At 42.9% G+C, this 14,423-nt stretch overlaps 1 protein-coding gene across 12 annotated transcripts in view; it reads right to left on the minus strand.

The window, feature by feature from the left end:
* The window catches only part of FOXP1 (forkhead box P1), a 501,565-nt gene that overhangs the window by 195,532 nt on the left and 291,610 nt on the right, over nucleotides 1–14,423 (minus strand). For all 12 annotated transcript variants that reach the window (XM_075574323.1, XM_075574310.1, XM_075574311.1 and 9 more), the window contains one exon: nucleotides 3,217–3,398. In XM_075574323.1, the coding sequence (XP_075430438.1) occupies nucleotides 3,217–3,387 (171 nt within the window). In that variant the 5' untranslated portion in view covers nucleotides 3,388–3,398. The remainder of the gene's footprint in view (nucleotides 1–3,216; nucleotides 3,399–14,423) is intronic.

Consider the following 14,423-nt stretch of genomic DNA (forward strand, 5'->3'; position numbering starts at 1 on the left):
TGGACTACCCGCCGTTCGTGGGAACCTTCTGCAACCGGTGGCCTCCCTGCTTTTGGTAATTGCAGGCTCCGCTGCGGCGCTTCCTGAAGGTTACCGCGTCACTTCCGGTTCGGCTTCTGTGGCTTGCAGGCACCTGGGAGTGCGTCTACCTGGTGCTCAGTAAAAGCTGGCTACTCCCACTCAACGCGTTTCGCCAATCCGGGTCACGGCTTCATCAGGAATCACGTATCTGCCTGGATGTGGCTCTCGGACTCTCTGCTCAGCTAATTTCACACTAGTTGCTTACCCAGCTAAATGCAGTTTCTCTCACTGAACCTCACTTGGAAGTTAATCTAACGTCAAAATATATGGTACAGATGTTATACATGCCTGCAAAATGTTGAACTATAATAATTGGCAACTCGTTAAATGCATCTATAATGATATTGCAATAAGCTTGTGACCCTTCTACGCCTACATTTTAACTCTATGCCCAGGACATACTTGAAAACGAGAGATAACTCTCAATGTATTACTTCCTGGTAAAACATTTTATAAATAAAATAAATAAATAAATGTTTTCTAATCCCATTGGAGAACTAGTGGAAGGGCTGTATGAGAAATTGTATATCTAGTCTAAAAAAATAAAAAGTGCCACCATCATAATGTATTATTTAATGTAAAAACTACAAAGCAACATTAAAAACTTGAGGTATCGCACTCACAAACAACCATAGAATATGTGCAAATGTGCAAATTCTATGGCTGATATCTCCAGTTTTTATTGTCGATTTATATTTTTCACAATAAATAATACACAATAGTGGTTGTGCTTTTATCTTTTCTTGTTGAGATTCCTTCACTGCCTTGGAGGTCCAACTGAACCTTTTTTGAAGAACCAGCACCTATCTTGGGACACATTTCTGGTTTTTATACGTTATATTTGAATTTTGCATTCAATTTGTTGTAGTCATTTTTCATTCAGTGTTGTTTGATATATAGTATCCATTTCTCGTTGAGACAGACTAACCTTATGGTATTCATACCTCTACTATATGAGTTTGGATTTCCATTTTTTAAATTCCATATTTTTCCTACACAAACATTATGATTTTTATTATGATGGCTAATTGAAGGTGTGAGCGTACTGTATTTAATTTAGTATTAAGATTTGTGTTTCTAGTTAATTGTAGATAGTCAGACATATTACATAAAAGGTTATTTATGGCTATGTGTGATCATTAACATATCCCTTCCCTCGCCTATTTGAAGGATACGTCAATTGGAACATATAATTACAATTATTGACATATATTATGATTGTGTTTGGTCTAATAGTTAGATTAATTTAGCCAATTCCTGTGTTTCCAAAACCTTGGAAAATACGGTTTCATTGTACGGATAGCCTTTTGAAATCTGTAATTGTAAAATGTGGCCTAGATTCACATTGGTAAAATGTATTTGTCCATTTAAGTACAATATTAGCTAAGTGGAAAGCACTTAATCATGTGACACATTCTCTACAGTTTTAACTGCTTATTATAGAATATTTAATAATAATAACTTTATTTCAATGGGAATAAAAGCACTTCACACTTACAGTACAGCGCACGGTACGTGGCACATAGGAATGTTACAGACACTGTCCCTGCCCAGATGAGTTTACAATCTATGATTTTGGTGCCTGAGGCACAGGGAGATAAAGTGACTTCCCCAAGGTCACAAGGAGGTGACACCAGGAATTGCAGGCCTTTACTCACGGAGTGTGTGTGTGTGTGTGTGTGTGTGTGTATACACACACACACACATATAATAGAGGCCATAAAGACTTCAAGAAGCAGAAAAGTAATAAACGTAACTAAATGCATACACCATGCTCTTATACTGAAGGAGCAGCTTGGTGGTAACAGTCTAGACCAGGAGTGCGCAATTCGGGGGGCTTGAGATTATGTGGGTGGGGGGAGTGGCGTGGCTGTTACAGAGGCCCCGCACTTCCCCAAAAGGCATTTTAAATAAATGCCGGGATCGCATGAGGCCTCTGTAAATTTCTTACTTACCTTGGTTCCAGCGACACGTCTCCATGGCAACTGGCGTCATTTGGGTCACGTGATGTCACGTTGCCACGGGAACGTGACATCACACGACCCCGTGGGGGTGAGCCGGAGGGGAGAGGAGACAGGGGGGCGCATTGAGGAAAGTTTGTGCACCCCTGGTCTAGCCTATGATGCCGATGAACCTGCTCTTCTTGTGACTTTGGGTAAGTAACTTTAGCTCCATTTACCCCTAAAGGTAACAAATTGTAAGGGACTTATCAGGGCCTGCAACATTTTACATACAAAGCAGTATACACTGTCAGCACTACATGAGAAATAATATTATATTTTTTGTTCGGAGTTAATTAACAATTTGTACTTTTGCTATGAAAATGGCTGAATTATAGAACAGCAATCTTGGTTGTTCATGTATTTAAAAACTTACCTTCCCCCCAAGTTCCCTCCTCCTCCTAACCCACACCCCACCAGGATGGCAACCAGTAGCTACCGCACCATTTTTAGTTCTGGGAACGTCCCAGTCGCCAAGATACTTGCCAATGAAGCTACCACCAGGGAACACAAAACAGTGGGGATTTTTTAATCTTCCACGTCCCACTGGCCAACAGAAAGCAGCGACATCTTCCATGGTGGCTTCCTATTGGCCCACATACCGCGGGACATACAAGAAGGAAATAACACCGGTACCTTTATCGGTAAGTGCCTTATGAAGCAGCTCAAGGACCCCCTGGCTCCCATCCTACAAAAAAAAAATGGGGCTTGGGTGTAGGGGATTGAAACCTACAATGGGCAGAAAAAGGTGTTTCATGGCCATGTGCTTGACCGGACGGCATTGTAATGACTGCAGGTCACGATTCTTCCAATCAGAAGTTATTTGCGTATAATCCCTTCCCTCAATTTCATAGATATTTTGCTCTTTGACAAATGTTGCTGGGATATAACAACAATGCAGTTGGAAATAGAATCCCCCCCCCCCCACACCCCACGTTAGCGGTTGCCAGTTAGACATTTTCAGCATTAAAGAGTATACACAGGTTTTGTTGGCCAGTGCCACGGACTTTGATCTTTCCTTCCCTATGATGAACGCATAAAACAGGACGCCAGAACACATAATAAAGTATGCATTTCACATTCCATTGCGATTGCATGGGTTGCTCTGCGTTGGACCTGGGACGCTGTACAGTACCTGGTGTTGTTGGAGATGTGCTAAATCAGCAGCGCCTACTTCAAGAGAAGGTGTTTCCCCGTTTGATCTCGCTTCCCGTAGAGTGCACTCTAGTAAGTGGTTACCAGCGCCTCCTCCATTCTGAATGGCTGAATCGTTACTTTTTGTCTCAGCCCCAGATTCTTGCATCATGACTCAAAACCCTAAAACGAGTAAAAAAAAGAAAAGAAAAAACAGCTGTTAAAACAGTTACCACATTTGAAGATACAACCCCTGTTTAAAATCAGGCCCAAACTGTAAACATTTGTCATTTCCTTTCATACAATTTATCTTTCCTGAATGCTTCATACTAACTGTGTCTGTTTATTTTGTTTAACAGCTATAATTGTAGAAAATTTCAGTTCTAAATGTAGCTTCTTGTTTGCTTATTTTTATTCCCCCCTTTTTTTTAGACAAATATTTTAGGAGAAAAACGATTTCGTACAAGATAAGTAGGTAGGTACAGTACCAGTAAGACTTTACACCACCAAGTCACAAATAGCAACCTCCAAAACTCCATGTTACAGTATTACTGCTGCAACTGTAAACCTAAGCAGGACACAGAAGCCCCTATTTAATACACTGTGAATCAGTCTTCTCCTTGTCATGGAATATTATGGGCCTTGTTGATAGACGAGAAAGAGCAACTTGGTTGGGAAACAGAGACCAGAATTGCACAAAACAGGCCAGTTCAAAAAGGTCCACCCAAACAATAATAGGAAATAGCATTAACTCTATCTGGCCACGCCCCATGGCACTACCACAAAATAGATATCTCTGGTATACTTTTTTATAGAAATTATTTATTTTTTAGGCAAATACTCTGTAGCCCCCATGAGAATTCTGCACCCCACATACTAATGATAAAGCACTGTGTTGTGTGAAACGCGTAGGAGAGTTCGCACCTCCTTGTTTGTCATGTGTGATAGACAATAAATATTTTTCTATTTTTATTCACCTGTCTCCCTGGGCAGTGCGCTGCTCTGTGCTTTTTTTGCATATTTTGCTCTTGCACCCCACATCAATGCTATAATAACTGCCCAGATTTCCCTCGATCTCCAAAAGATAGTACAGTGCAAGATCCTTTCTTGGCCATTTCTCAACCAGAATCGCGATAGCTGCAAGTTACACTGTGAAAGTGTTTCGGAAGCTACATTACTCGTGTGCTATATGGATATACATGTGTAAGCGTGTGTGTATACAATTCAGAAGCTTCAGACAACGCAAAGAAGTAGGGAGAGATGTATGCTGGGAATTATCCAAAGAGACAGAAAAATAAATGAATGGGTTCGAAACCAAACAAGAAAAGTATGTGACATCACAAGGGTGAAAAAATTAAAATGGCAGTGGGCCGGACATATCGCAATAAGAAATGACCACCGTTGGACAGAGATGGTACTTAACTGGATTCCAAGGAAGATTAAAAGACCAAGACAACAACCAAAAGTAAGATGGGAGGAGGAAACCAGAAAAATTGTTAGAGCAACGTGGAGAAGAGCGGCTTGTAACCGCAGGACCTGGAAGATCTTTGGGGAAGCCTTCATCCTACAGTGGATGGACAAGGACTGAAGATGATTATGATGATTACAGGGGGTCCTCGCTATCCCTCATTTCACTTTACGACGGACGGCATATCTGATGTGTCACAATGCAATCCTATGGGGCTGTTGATTAACATGGGACTCGCCTTACGACACTTTCACTTTCCGATTTACACACATACTTTGGAGTGTTTTGGGCCTTTATAGAATCCAGTAAAAGCAGTGTTTTTGTTTTTTCTTCTTTTAGACTATATCCCTTCCCAATACACTCTCAAAATAATTACTTAAACCCCTTTCTTATCCTTCTATCCACCTCTAAACATTTTATTTTCGAACTCGGATACTAAGCCAGTTCAGATTATTATGGCGTGCAAAAAAATTGGATCAACGATCACTTCAACAGTAAGTAGTAAGGTTTCCTTCTCAGGAAACACTGACCACGCCTAACTCTGTCTGTCTGCTTGGACCTAACAGGATAAATACCTACATATCAATCTATACGTGTATGTGCATGAATGCCATCTCTACAGGAGACCATACATTGAAAGAGAACTGCCACTTGGCCAAACCCAAGTTATTTTGGGGTGGGGGTTGTCTACAATTCTTCTTACTTTCTCTTTTTCTTGCTGACAATTGTTTTTTAAGCACTTTGCAATTCTGCTCACAAAACTGCTTTCCAACCCCCACCCGACCACTGCAACTGTGCAATTGCTGTGACTTTCATTATTTAGTTCGGTATAAATCCTAATATACCCACAAGTAAAACAGAGATATTGGTCATTGAGCTCGCAGTTCTGTCTTCGGAATAAGAACGGAAACATATCTTAAATAATGAAAAAAAAGGTCATAAAAAGTGTAGAGATAAATTATTAATAATCATTAATCTGGTGCTTTTTCCCATCCAATATATAAATATTAATTGCAACTGTAAATTAATTAACCCGTTTGCTGCAAAAACGTCTGATGCGTTAGCAGGGAAAGGGTTCATAAAAATACAAGAAGGATGCATGTAAATAAATCTTTCTGGTCAGAATCTGCCATATCTAAACTTAGGGGCACTGCCGCGTCAGTCTTTCCTCTTAGAATCTTACAGTACATTTAGATGTTAGAAGCCGGATACAGCATTTCAAGCACAGATAACACAAATAGTAGATTTAATGTCAACACACAATGGCCGAATAGGGTGTTCACACCTAAAGGCACACAAAACAAATGTAGGTGTGGAAAGAGAACAATTTAACGAGACGCTAAAATTAGTTTAAAATGACGAGAACGCAGCAAAGATGTTGGCGTCTGGTTTAAAAGCAATTTATTTTCAACTAAACTTAAACACCTTCCAGTTATAGTATTTCCCCACATGAGCAGAATGACCTTTTGCACGGTTAGGCTGCGCTTATAGTGCTGGCGACGCGACGGTCAGGCGACGGTTGCTGGAAAATCAAATAGAGATGACTTCCAGCGATCGCGACCAATCCGTCTCTTCGTCGCGCCGTGCTTACTATAAGCGCACGCGATGGCGTCAATGCATTTGATTTGCCGATACGTCGCTTCACTGTCGCCGGCACTATAAGCGCAGCCTAACACTGACCTAATAGCAGATAAATGGCAAGTTTCTAGGAGCAGACATATATTGACCCTTCAGTGTCATTAGCTGTTGTCCAAGAACATATAATATGGATAGAGCTGGCACTTTTATTTATTTTTTTACAAGCCTCGATTCACGTTAAAATTGAAATAGAAGTTATAACATTGCGATCCCATTTATGCTACTTCAATACCCCAGCTATGTAACTTCTCTGCTCAAAAGGTTATGTAGCATTTTAACCCCTTGGAGTTGACAAAAAAAAAAAGCAGTATCTCGTATCAGTAACATAAGAAGAGGTCTCTCATGTCTTTGGGACAGTAAAGGGTGTTTGGCAGGTTGTGCAGAACTAAATTAACTTTGACTGATCAATTATTCACCGGAAGTAGAATAAACTACCCGTACTATCACTGCAGGCGCAGCCAGCATTAAAGGGACGTAAACGCACAGTTGCTCTGAATTCAGTTCCAAAAATATTTACAGTCAGTATGAAATCATCCAAAGGGGGGGATACCGAACAGAGCACCCCGCCTGACACCCACTGGGAGGGGAACTCTGAGGCCATCCCAGCGGACTCTGCCCGGATACGGGAGCGCACCGGCGCCCGGAACATGGCCACGATGTTTATTGGGACCTCCCCTTCCAAACACTGCTTCCTGGTCTTATAAATGGCTAGATTAGTAGTATCCTTGCGTTTATTTGTATTTTTTATGCAAAATCACTTATTTTTACAGACAAATCTTTCAGAAAGTTTCAAGTTTAGAGACATAATGATACATACAGTGGCGGCCGCCCTTAGTCTGCAGCGGCCGCCTCCCGGTTATTTTTCAAATGCGTTCAGACGCTGGCTTTTTTTTTCTCCAGCGCCGCAGGCGCTTCCTTTGTTCAGCGCCATTAGCGCTGATTGGAGAAACAGCCGCAAGATGCGGCTGGTGCGCGGCCAATTTCGGCGGTGAAAACAAAAAGACGAGAAAAAATGCGGTCAAGCTTTAGATTAAGCTTGGCCGCAGCAGTAATTGTGACGCCCACATTCACGCTCACACAAAATGCTGGGATAATGTCCACAACCCGCAAAAACATATTTTTTTTAAATGTATTCGATTCTCCACAAAGTCAGGCACATTTTCAGTTTTTTGTTTTTTTAGTAACTTTCATGGAATTTGAGGGTTTTCGCAAAGCCGTTCACAAAATGTAAAGTGAAAGTTTATTCATTTAACCCAGGAGTCTCAAACTCAGTCCTCAAGGGCAACCAACAAGTCAGGTTTTATGGATATCCCTGTTCCAGCACAGTTTTTGACTGAGCCACCTGTGCCAAAGCAGTGATACACATAAAAGCTGGCCAGTTGAGACCCCGAGTTTAAGACCCCGGATTTAACCCTTTAGGTACGCCTGCACGTTGCCACTATGTCATAGGGTCTGGCGCTCCAGAGATATGGCATGCCATTCTTTTGCGTCCGTTTTCCAGGGGAGATTGCGTTCAACGCGTTCTGAGGAGAGATCTTCTCTTCCGTTTCCAGATTAGGATGCTCCCAGGCACGGTCCCATGATCACGATTTGCCGGGATGGGTCGTGGCGTCCTGATGCCGCGGCCCCTCCGGCATCCAAAAGGGATAACGGAGGAAGAATGTATGGCACAAGCTTTCCCAGATTTATGTAAAACATTCATGACATGCTCTGTCACCGGGACGTACGAACTTGGAAACGCCGTTTAATACGCTTGGAAGCGGTTTCCCAGTGTCGAAGTTCAGCTCCATGCAGAAAGGGACTTACATCTTCGTCAGCATGCCGAAGATGTCTTCACAGCTTAGTACAATACAGGGCAGGAGAGATAGGAACAACAAATCATCGCAGGCAGTTCTTAAGCATTTCATGTCTTCTCTCTACACCTTTAAATCCAGAGTCATGTCAGCCAAAACTAATGAGAAACCTTATTAACTCTGAACAACATTAGGTATTTGACCACAGTATTTTTCAGTGGCAAATCAATTTCACACACATGAATTTGTACTAATGTCATACTGTTATTCTGATAGCTGGGAATTATATTCCATACCCTGCGCTGTATCAAAACATAGCCCCACAAGATGTTCCTTAATTATTTCTGAATAATTTAACACAACACTAAGCTGTATCAAAGCGACAAGAAGCTGCATTCTGGATCAAATATTTGCTTTCAAGGAAGCCGTGTCAATAGTATGTGAGCAGAATGATCACGCGGGGGGGGGGGGGGGGGAGAATCTGAGTAGATACCAATGTACTGTACAGGGACTCTCCGAAAATCAGGCATTAGTAGAATGCGCTAGTATAGACTGCTTAACGTCTAAGCTGTGCGGGGTAAGGGCTTGATCTTAGAGCCTGTGATGCTGCTACCCCAACCCCCACCCCCCCAGTCCACCTGCAACATCCTGCAAATAAACCACACACACACAAACACACAAAGGTCTGGAGGTACAATGGCCGTGGCCTTTATTTAAATACAGCAAAGGGAAGGTGCTAACCCTGCTAGAGTGGTCCACCCATGACGCTTATATCATGGCCCGCTAACCAGGACTGTCCCAAGTCACAGTCGCTCAGCTGACCCCACGTCAAAAGCGAGATGGGCCCCAGGTACTCAAAGCACAATGAGCCCTGCCCACTCGCCAACCATGCCACCACCAGGCATTACCGTAACTGAGCCCCGTCTGCAGGGTTACCCTGCACTTACCCCCCAACCAGCCGCCGCGACAGAGGCAACATAACCCCAACAGTCACCTCTAATATAAATATATTCAATACAAGTATAACGCAACAAAACAGAATTTAACCAAAAGGGGATGGAGGGAGGGTGGGAAAACACAGAGGGGCGTGGCATAATCTCCCGACCTTTACTGCCTGCCTTTATCTCCTCCCCCCTCCGAAGTGCCACCGGTGACCAAGAGGGGAGGGAGCAGGAGGAAACGGTGTGGGGTGGGGTGAGTCTGGGCCATGCTGCGCTCTGCCTTAGGCTTCTGCTCTCTTTCTGCTCACGCTCGTTCCATTTAAGACCAGGTCCCCGCTGCCTGCTGCAGCACCCGCCATAGCGGGCGCTTCAAGGACAAGACCTGCCCCTCAAAGGGACCGGGCCCGCTTGCTGCCTTGCCCGCCGCGTTGTGCGAACAGATCTCCCTGAAGACAGGAAATCTGCGCTCATAACTCACGATAGAGCGCTGGCCACGCTCCCCGGCGGTTCAGCCAATGAGGGCGAACCTGCCGGGTGACGTCGTGGCCGCGCTCCCCGCGTCTTTCCCCCTGCAGCTCACTGCAGACCGGGGATCTTGGATGCACGCGCCGCCAGCCTGCAGCGCTTACTATATAAGTGACAATGTACACCCCATCGAAGAAAAGTAATGCATTTTATAATGCAAGGCCCAAAGTACAGTCAGCATATATGGTAAAGAAGATACTACTTCTGCAACATATCCCAACCATGGAGAGGGGGGGTTATTTGATTTTTCCTTTTATTCCTTATTCTTATCAAAATCTAATCATTGAAAGAATATGGATTGAACGTGGAAAAATCATTGGATATATAACACACACACACGATGACTGGAGCTGAGCACCCCTGCAATAGAAGAAAGGTACATATTTAACATATATTCCAACTTTACCTATTTTGCAGGTACTGAACCTGTTTCTTATGTCCTGCACCTATCAAATTCATCTGTAACTTTGGTACCTATTTCTGCCAGTAGTTGAATCTCGGAACCTTCAGCTAATTAAAGCCCCTGGGAGACTGATAACTGCTCTGATAATGATCAGCTGGTTATGGGCGAGTTAACACCACATATATATGTAAAAAAAAATTGGTAACATGATCTTTGCATAAAATAAATCGCATGTGTTACAACACGTCTCAAGGACTTGCTTAGAAGATACGCACGTAGCAAATAAAATATACTTCTCCTCATGTTGCAAATGCTGGGTCTAATTTAACTCAACATTGACTAATGTTTTGTTCATAAACACATTTTCCACTGTTGTCCTGTTAAAATGTAGAAGTATTGGCGAAACTATTTTTAGCAAAGTGTAACTGCAATGGAACAGTATTTCAACATTTCATCGCTTTATTTTAATCATCCAATTTTAGTTAGCAACTGTTTCCATATTAAATTCAAGCAATCTTTTCTCTATTCTTGGGCTTTTCGGAAATAAATCCGACTGTAAAAGAATCCCGCGTAGCGAAAGACTCTGTATACCTTGTAACATCTACAACACAAAAAGGGCCAAGAGAAGGAGAAAACCGAATGGAAATGAATACACAAAAAGATCATAGTCTTTTTAATAGAAACATTGATTAATAGAAACATAATAATCTCTTACATTGGTCTGTATTAAAGCAAACAAGGCAAGCAAAACGTATCGAAAAATGTAAAAAAAAACGTGTATACTGCGTACGTACCAGTCCCAAATTAAATATACAATGGTTGTAGTGCAAGCAGTATTTTCCTGTACTGAATTTTCATAATTATAACAGAAAGACGTAAATTTTATAATGCATGGCAGTTCAAAAAGTAATCAAGGGAATGAGCCGCAGGGCTATTTTAATGTATGCAAAGCTACTGACCCACAGTAAATGAGAGGTAGGATTCAATGAATGCAAAGTAATGCACACATACTAAAGACCCGGTCTGATGAGGGACGGCTGAAATTAACACCCAATTAATTTCTGAATTGACAAACAAATGAAAGCCATAAATCTACTTTCTCATTAATTTTCCTTTGGTATAATTTAAGGCATTAACACGAAGGCAAAACTGAGCATTATCCATCATAAATATCAAAAAGATAGCCCTGTAAACCATAAATTATGCATAGTACCTGTTGTTGAGGATGATTAATGTATTATCAACTTTATTGTACAGTATGGATGTCTAGACATACCTAAAATTTGAAATGTCATTTAACACTGTGGAATTAAAGTCCGGCATAAGTAAGCACACCATTTTCACAGCCTAATGACATTAGCACATCATGTGCTGTTAATGGTATGCTCCAAGCCAGAGTTGATCCTGAAGTAACCCAGTGAAATAAGTCATATGTTGTGTCCTACCCACTGAATTCTAAACCCTACTACCCTTTCATAAAGCCATATTATATATGGGTGACAGATGTGCTTCAAAACGACAGGTTTTATAGGATCCCTATTTAAAGTAGAACCGTTTCCTTTCTATGTAGATGCTCAGACATATTTTGTTAGGGTAATAGAAGACACAGTCATTGGGAGTAGTTGTAGGAAGTCTAGTGAAAGCTTATCTGGCTTCAAGCCACTGGAGCACTATTGCTATCAATCGTCAGAGACTGGTCATGAGGCTTCTTGTTCTCCTAGAATATGAATGGCATGACAATGCCAGATATTGCCTTGCTTTCACCACTACTATAAACACATTTAGTGGGTTTAAATATATTATATAATGCTGTAGATTTTGCCACAATCATTTTAACCATTTCGCTACTGTAGGGACAGGCAAGCACTAAAATGGTTAAGAGGTCCCAGCTCTTCTGAAATGTACCCTGCCCTCTCCTGTGTTGTCGCGTCGTCATGACAACGCAGCGGCACATGCTGCGCGACGTCTGTTGTCATGAAAACGCAGCGTTGTGATGTCGTACGCTGAGGAGGGCCGCCCACCCCCCGCCTACAGGCCGCAGAAATCGAAATCCGTCACTGGGTACAAGATGTGTATAAAGCCCAGTGGTTGTGGTTCCAACTGCTCACTTTGCCCCAGATGCACAAAACGGTGCTGAACTTTAACATCCCTTTATTCCCATTCTTTCAAATGGGAGCAGAGGAGTACTAAGGTGCAGCACCCTTTTGTGGACCTGTGCCTTCGTTGGGAGATTGTTACTAATTACAGCAACGTCTTACATCATCGAGAAGGTAAGAAACCAGGGACCTAGAGATGGGCAACATTTTCAATGGCATTCGCATCCGCTGCGGACTGGCCAGTCTCTGTAATCTGCGGGTCAGCCTCAGAGAGGTAGACCCGTTTATTTTTCCTATTACTTAAAATCTGTCCGATGGATTCAGAATCCGAACCTGCAAACGGAATAAAAATCCGTCAAACTGAATTATTATGGGAGTATATAAATATCAATGTAAAGACGTCCCGCGGATTCAGCGTTAAGTTGAACCCGTTGACGGATTCTTTAAAATCAGTGCGGCCAAGACCCAACGATGAATTCTAAGGAATCCGAACGGCTTTATAATTAAGTAATCCGACGGCGGATTTCATTCTGTGGATTGGATTTGACCGGGAACATCCGAGAATGGATTGAGACCAGTTCACCCATCTCTAAAGAGATCACCAATCTCCGATGAGAACACAAGCACCAATACTGTACAGCAGGGGTGCACAAACTGGGGGTGCGAGATTTTTCAGGGGGGGGGGGGGGGCGCTGGCGGTTGCAGAGGCCCCACACTCTTCCCCAAGGCATTAAAATTAAATGCTGGGGGATCGTGTGAAGCCTCTGCAACATCAATTTCCCGCGATTCAGCCGGCGTCTGGCGCGTCTCCATGGCAACGTGGCATCAAATGATCCGGGGGGTCATGCAGCGTGATGTTACATGCGTGTTGCCATTGCAACGCGTCGTCATTTGGTCACGTGACGTCACATGACCCCGTAGCGTCATTTGACGCCCATGGAAGGTAAGAGGGGGGCGCAAACACGGGAGGAGTGCTGGCAAGGGCCGCAGCGCCAAATATTTGCGCACCCCTGCTGTACAGAAACGTTTTCTGTTCTGTCCTGTTTTACAGCTGTGAGCTTCTCACTACTGCAGATGCACAGTAATCTTTAATTAAACCACACTGGATGGAAGGGAACATGGCCATCCTTCCGACACTGGTTCCATTTGTACATGTCCTCATACAAGTTGTGTGTCATATGTATGTCTGGTATTTTCTCAATTTTAAATACTAAGCAAAATAAGATCTGAATCAGCATGAACTTTGAGGATTAGACATATAATCAAACATTAAAGACATGGCATTGGTGGAGATTCTGAAGAAAGGTCAGGAAGCCAAAACGGAAAAAGTAAGGCTGCGCTTATAGTGCCAGTGACGTCGCCCGAAAACAAATGCATCGTCACCGCCGCGTGCGCTTATAGTAAGCGTGATGGCAACAAAGCGACGTAGCAACGCGATTTTTTGAAGCCGGCAATATTTGATTTGTCCAGGGGCTGTCGCCTCATGTGACAGCCCTGGAACCAATCATTGGCCTGGTCGCCCGCGACACAGCCGCAAAGCGAAATACAACTTTCGCTAGCGGCGACGGCTGACGTCACGCGTCGCCGTTGCGGGCACTATACGTGCGGTCTAACACATACTGTAGCACGCAGCTGCCAACATGAAAAAGTCTCACTTGCTTTGTGCTATCTGCCTGCTACACACTGGTAGAATGTAACAGACCGCAGATCAGACAACTGCTGTCACCTAAAGCCCTGCACGTTACTTATCTGGGTGAAAAATGCATGTTTATTTCTTTATTGGCAATACTACTAGCGATTAATGTCTACCAGTGCTACAATCTGCAACACAGTAACAGTTGAAAATAAAAACAGCAGTCAGCAAAGATGAACCCCGAGTGGAGAAGACTTGAGAGGGTGAAATATTTAAGGGAATTGACAGATAACAGTTTTCAGTATCATCTATCTACCAAGGCAATTTCTGTGCAACACTGGGTCATTTGTCAACCTGCACCTTGTATCAAAGTATTTTGCCCCAGCTTGCACCTTGGGGAGAGTCAGTAGGACGATTTGGGGTACTTACATGGTGCACAGATTATAATGAGATGCATCACATTCTGCTTCTCTGTTCACCATTATTTTTCTCTTATTTGCCCCCCACAAAAGGTCCTCCATATCTAAAGTAAGGCAAGTCTAAACACAACGCAGATCTACTCCAAAAAATGGGAGCATTGTGTCAAAACATTATTTTCTCTACATTAATGTGTAGATCCCTAGTAAAGATGCAGGTCTACATTAAAAAAAAAACAAGATAAAATACGGAATGCAACAGTGAGTTGCTGATGGGCTAGCAACTAGCAATGGG

The sequence above is a fragment of the Ascaphus truei genome, chromosome 17, assembly GCF_040206685.1.
Source record: "Ascaphus truei isolate aAscTru1 chromosome 17, aAscTru1.hap1, whole genome shotgun sequence".
Taxonomy (NCBI): domain Eukaryota; kingdom Metazoa; phylum Chordata; class Amphibia; order Anura; family Ascaphidae; genus Ascaphus; species Ascaphus truei.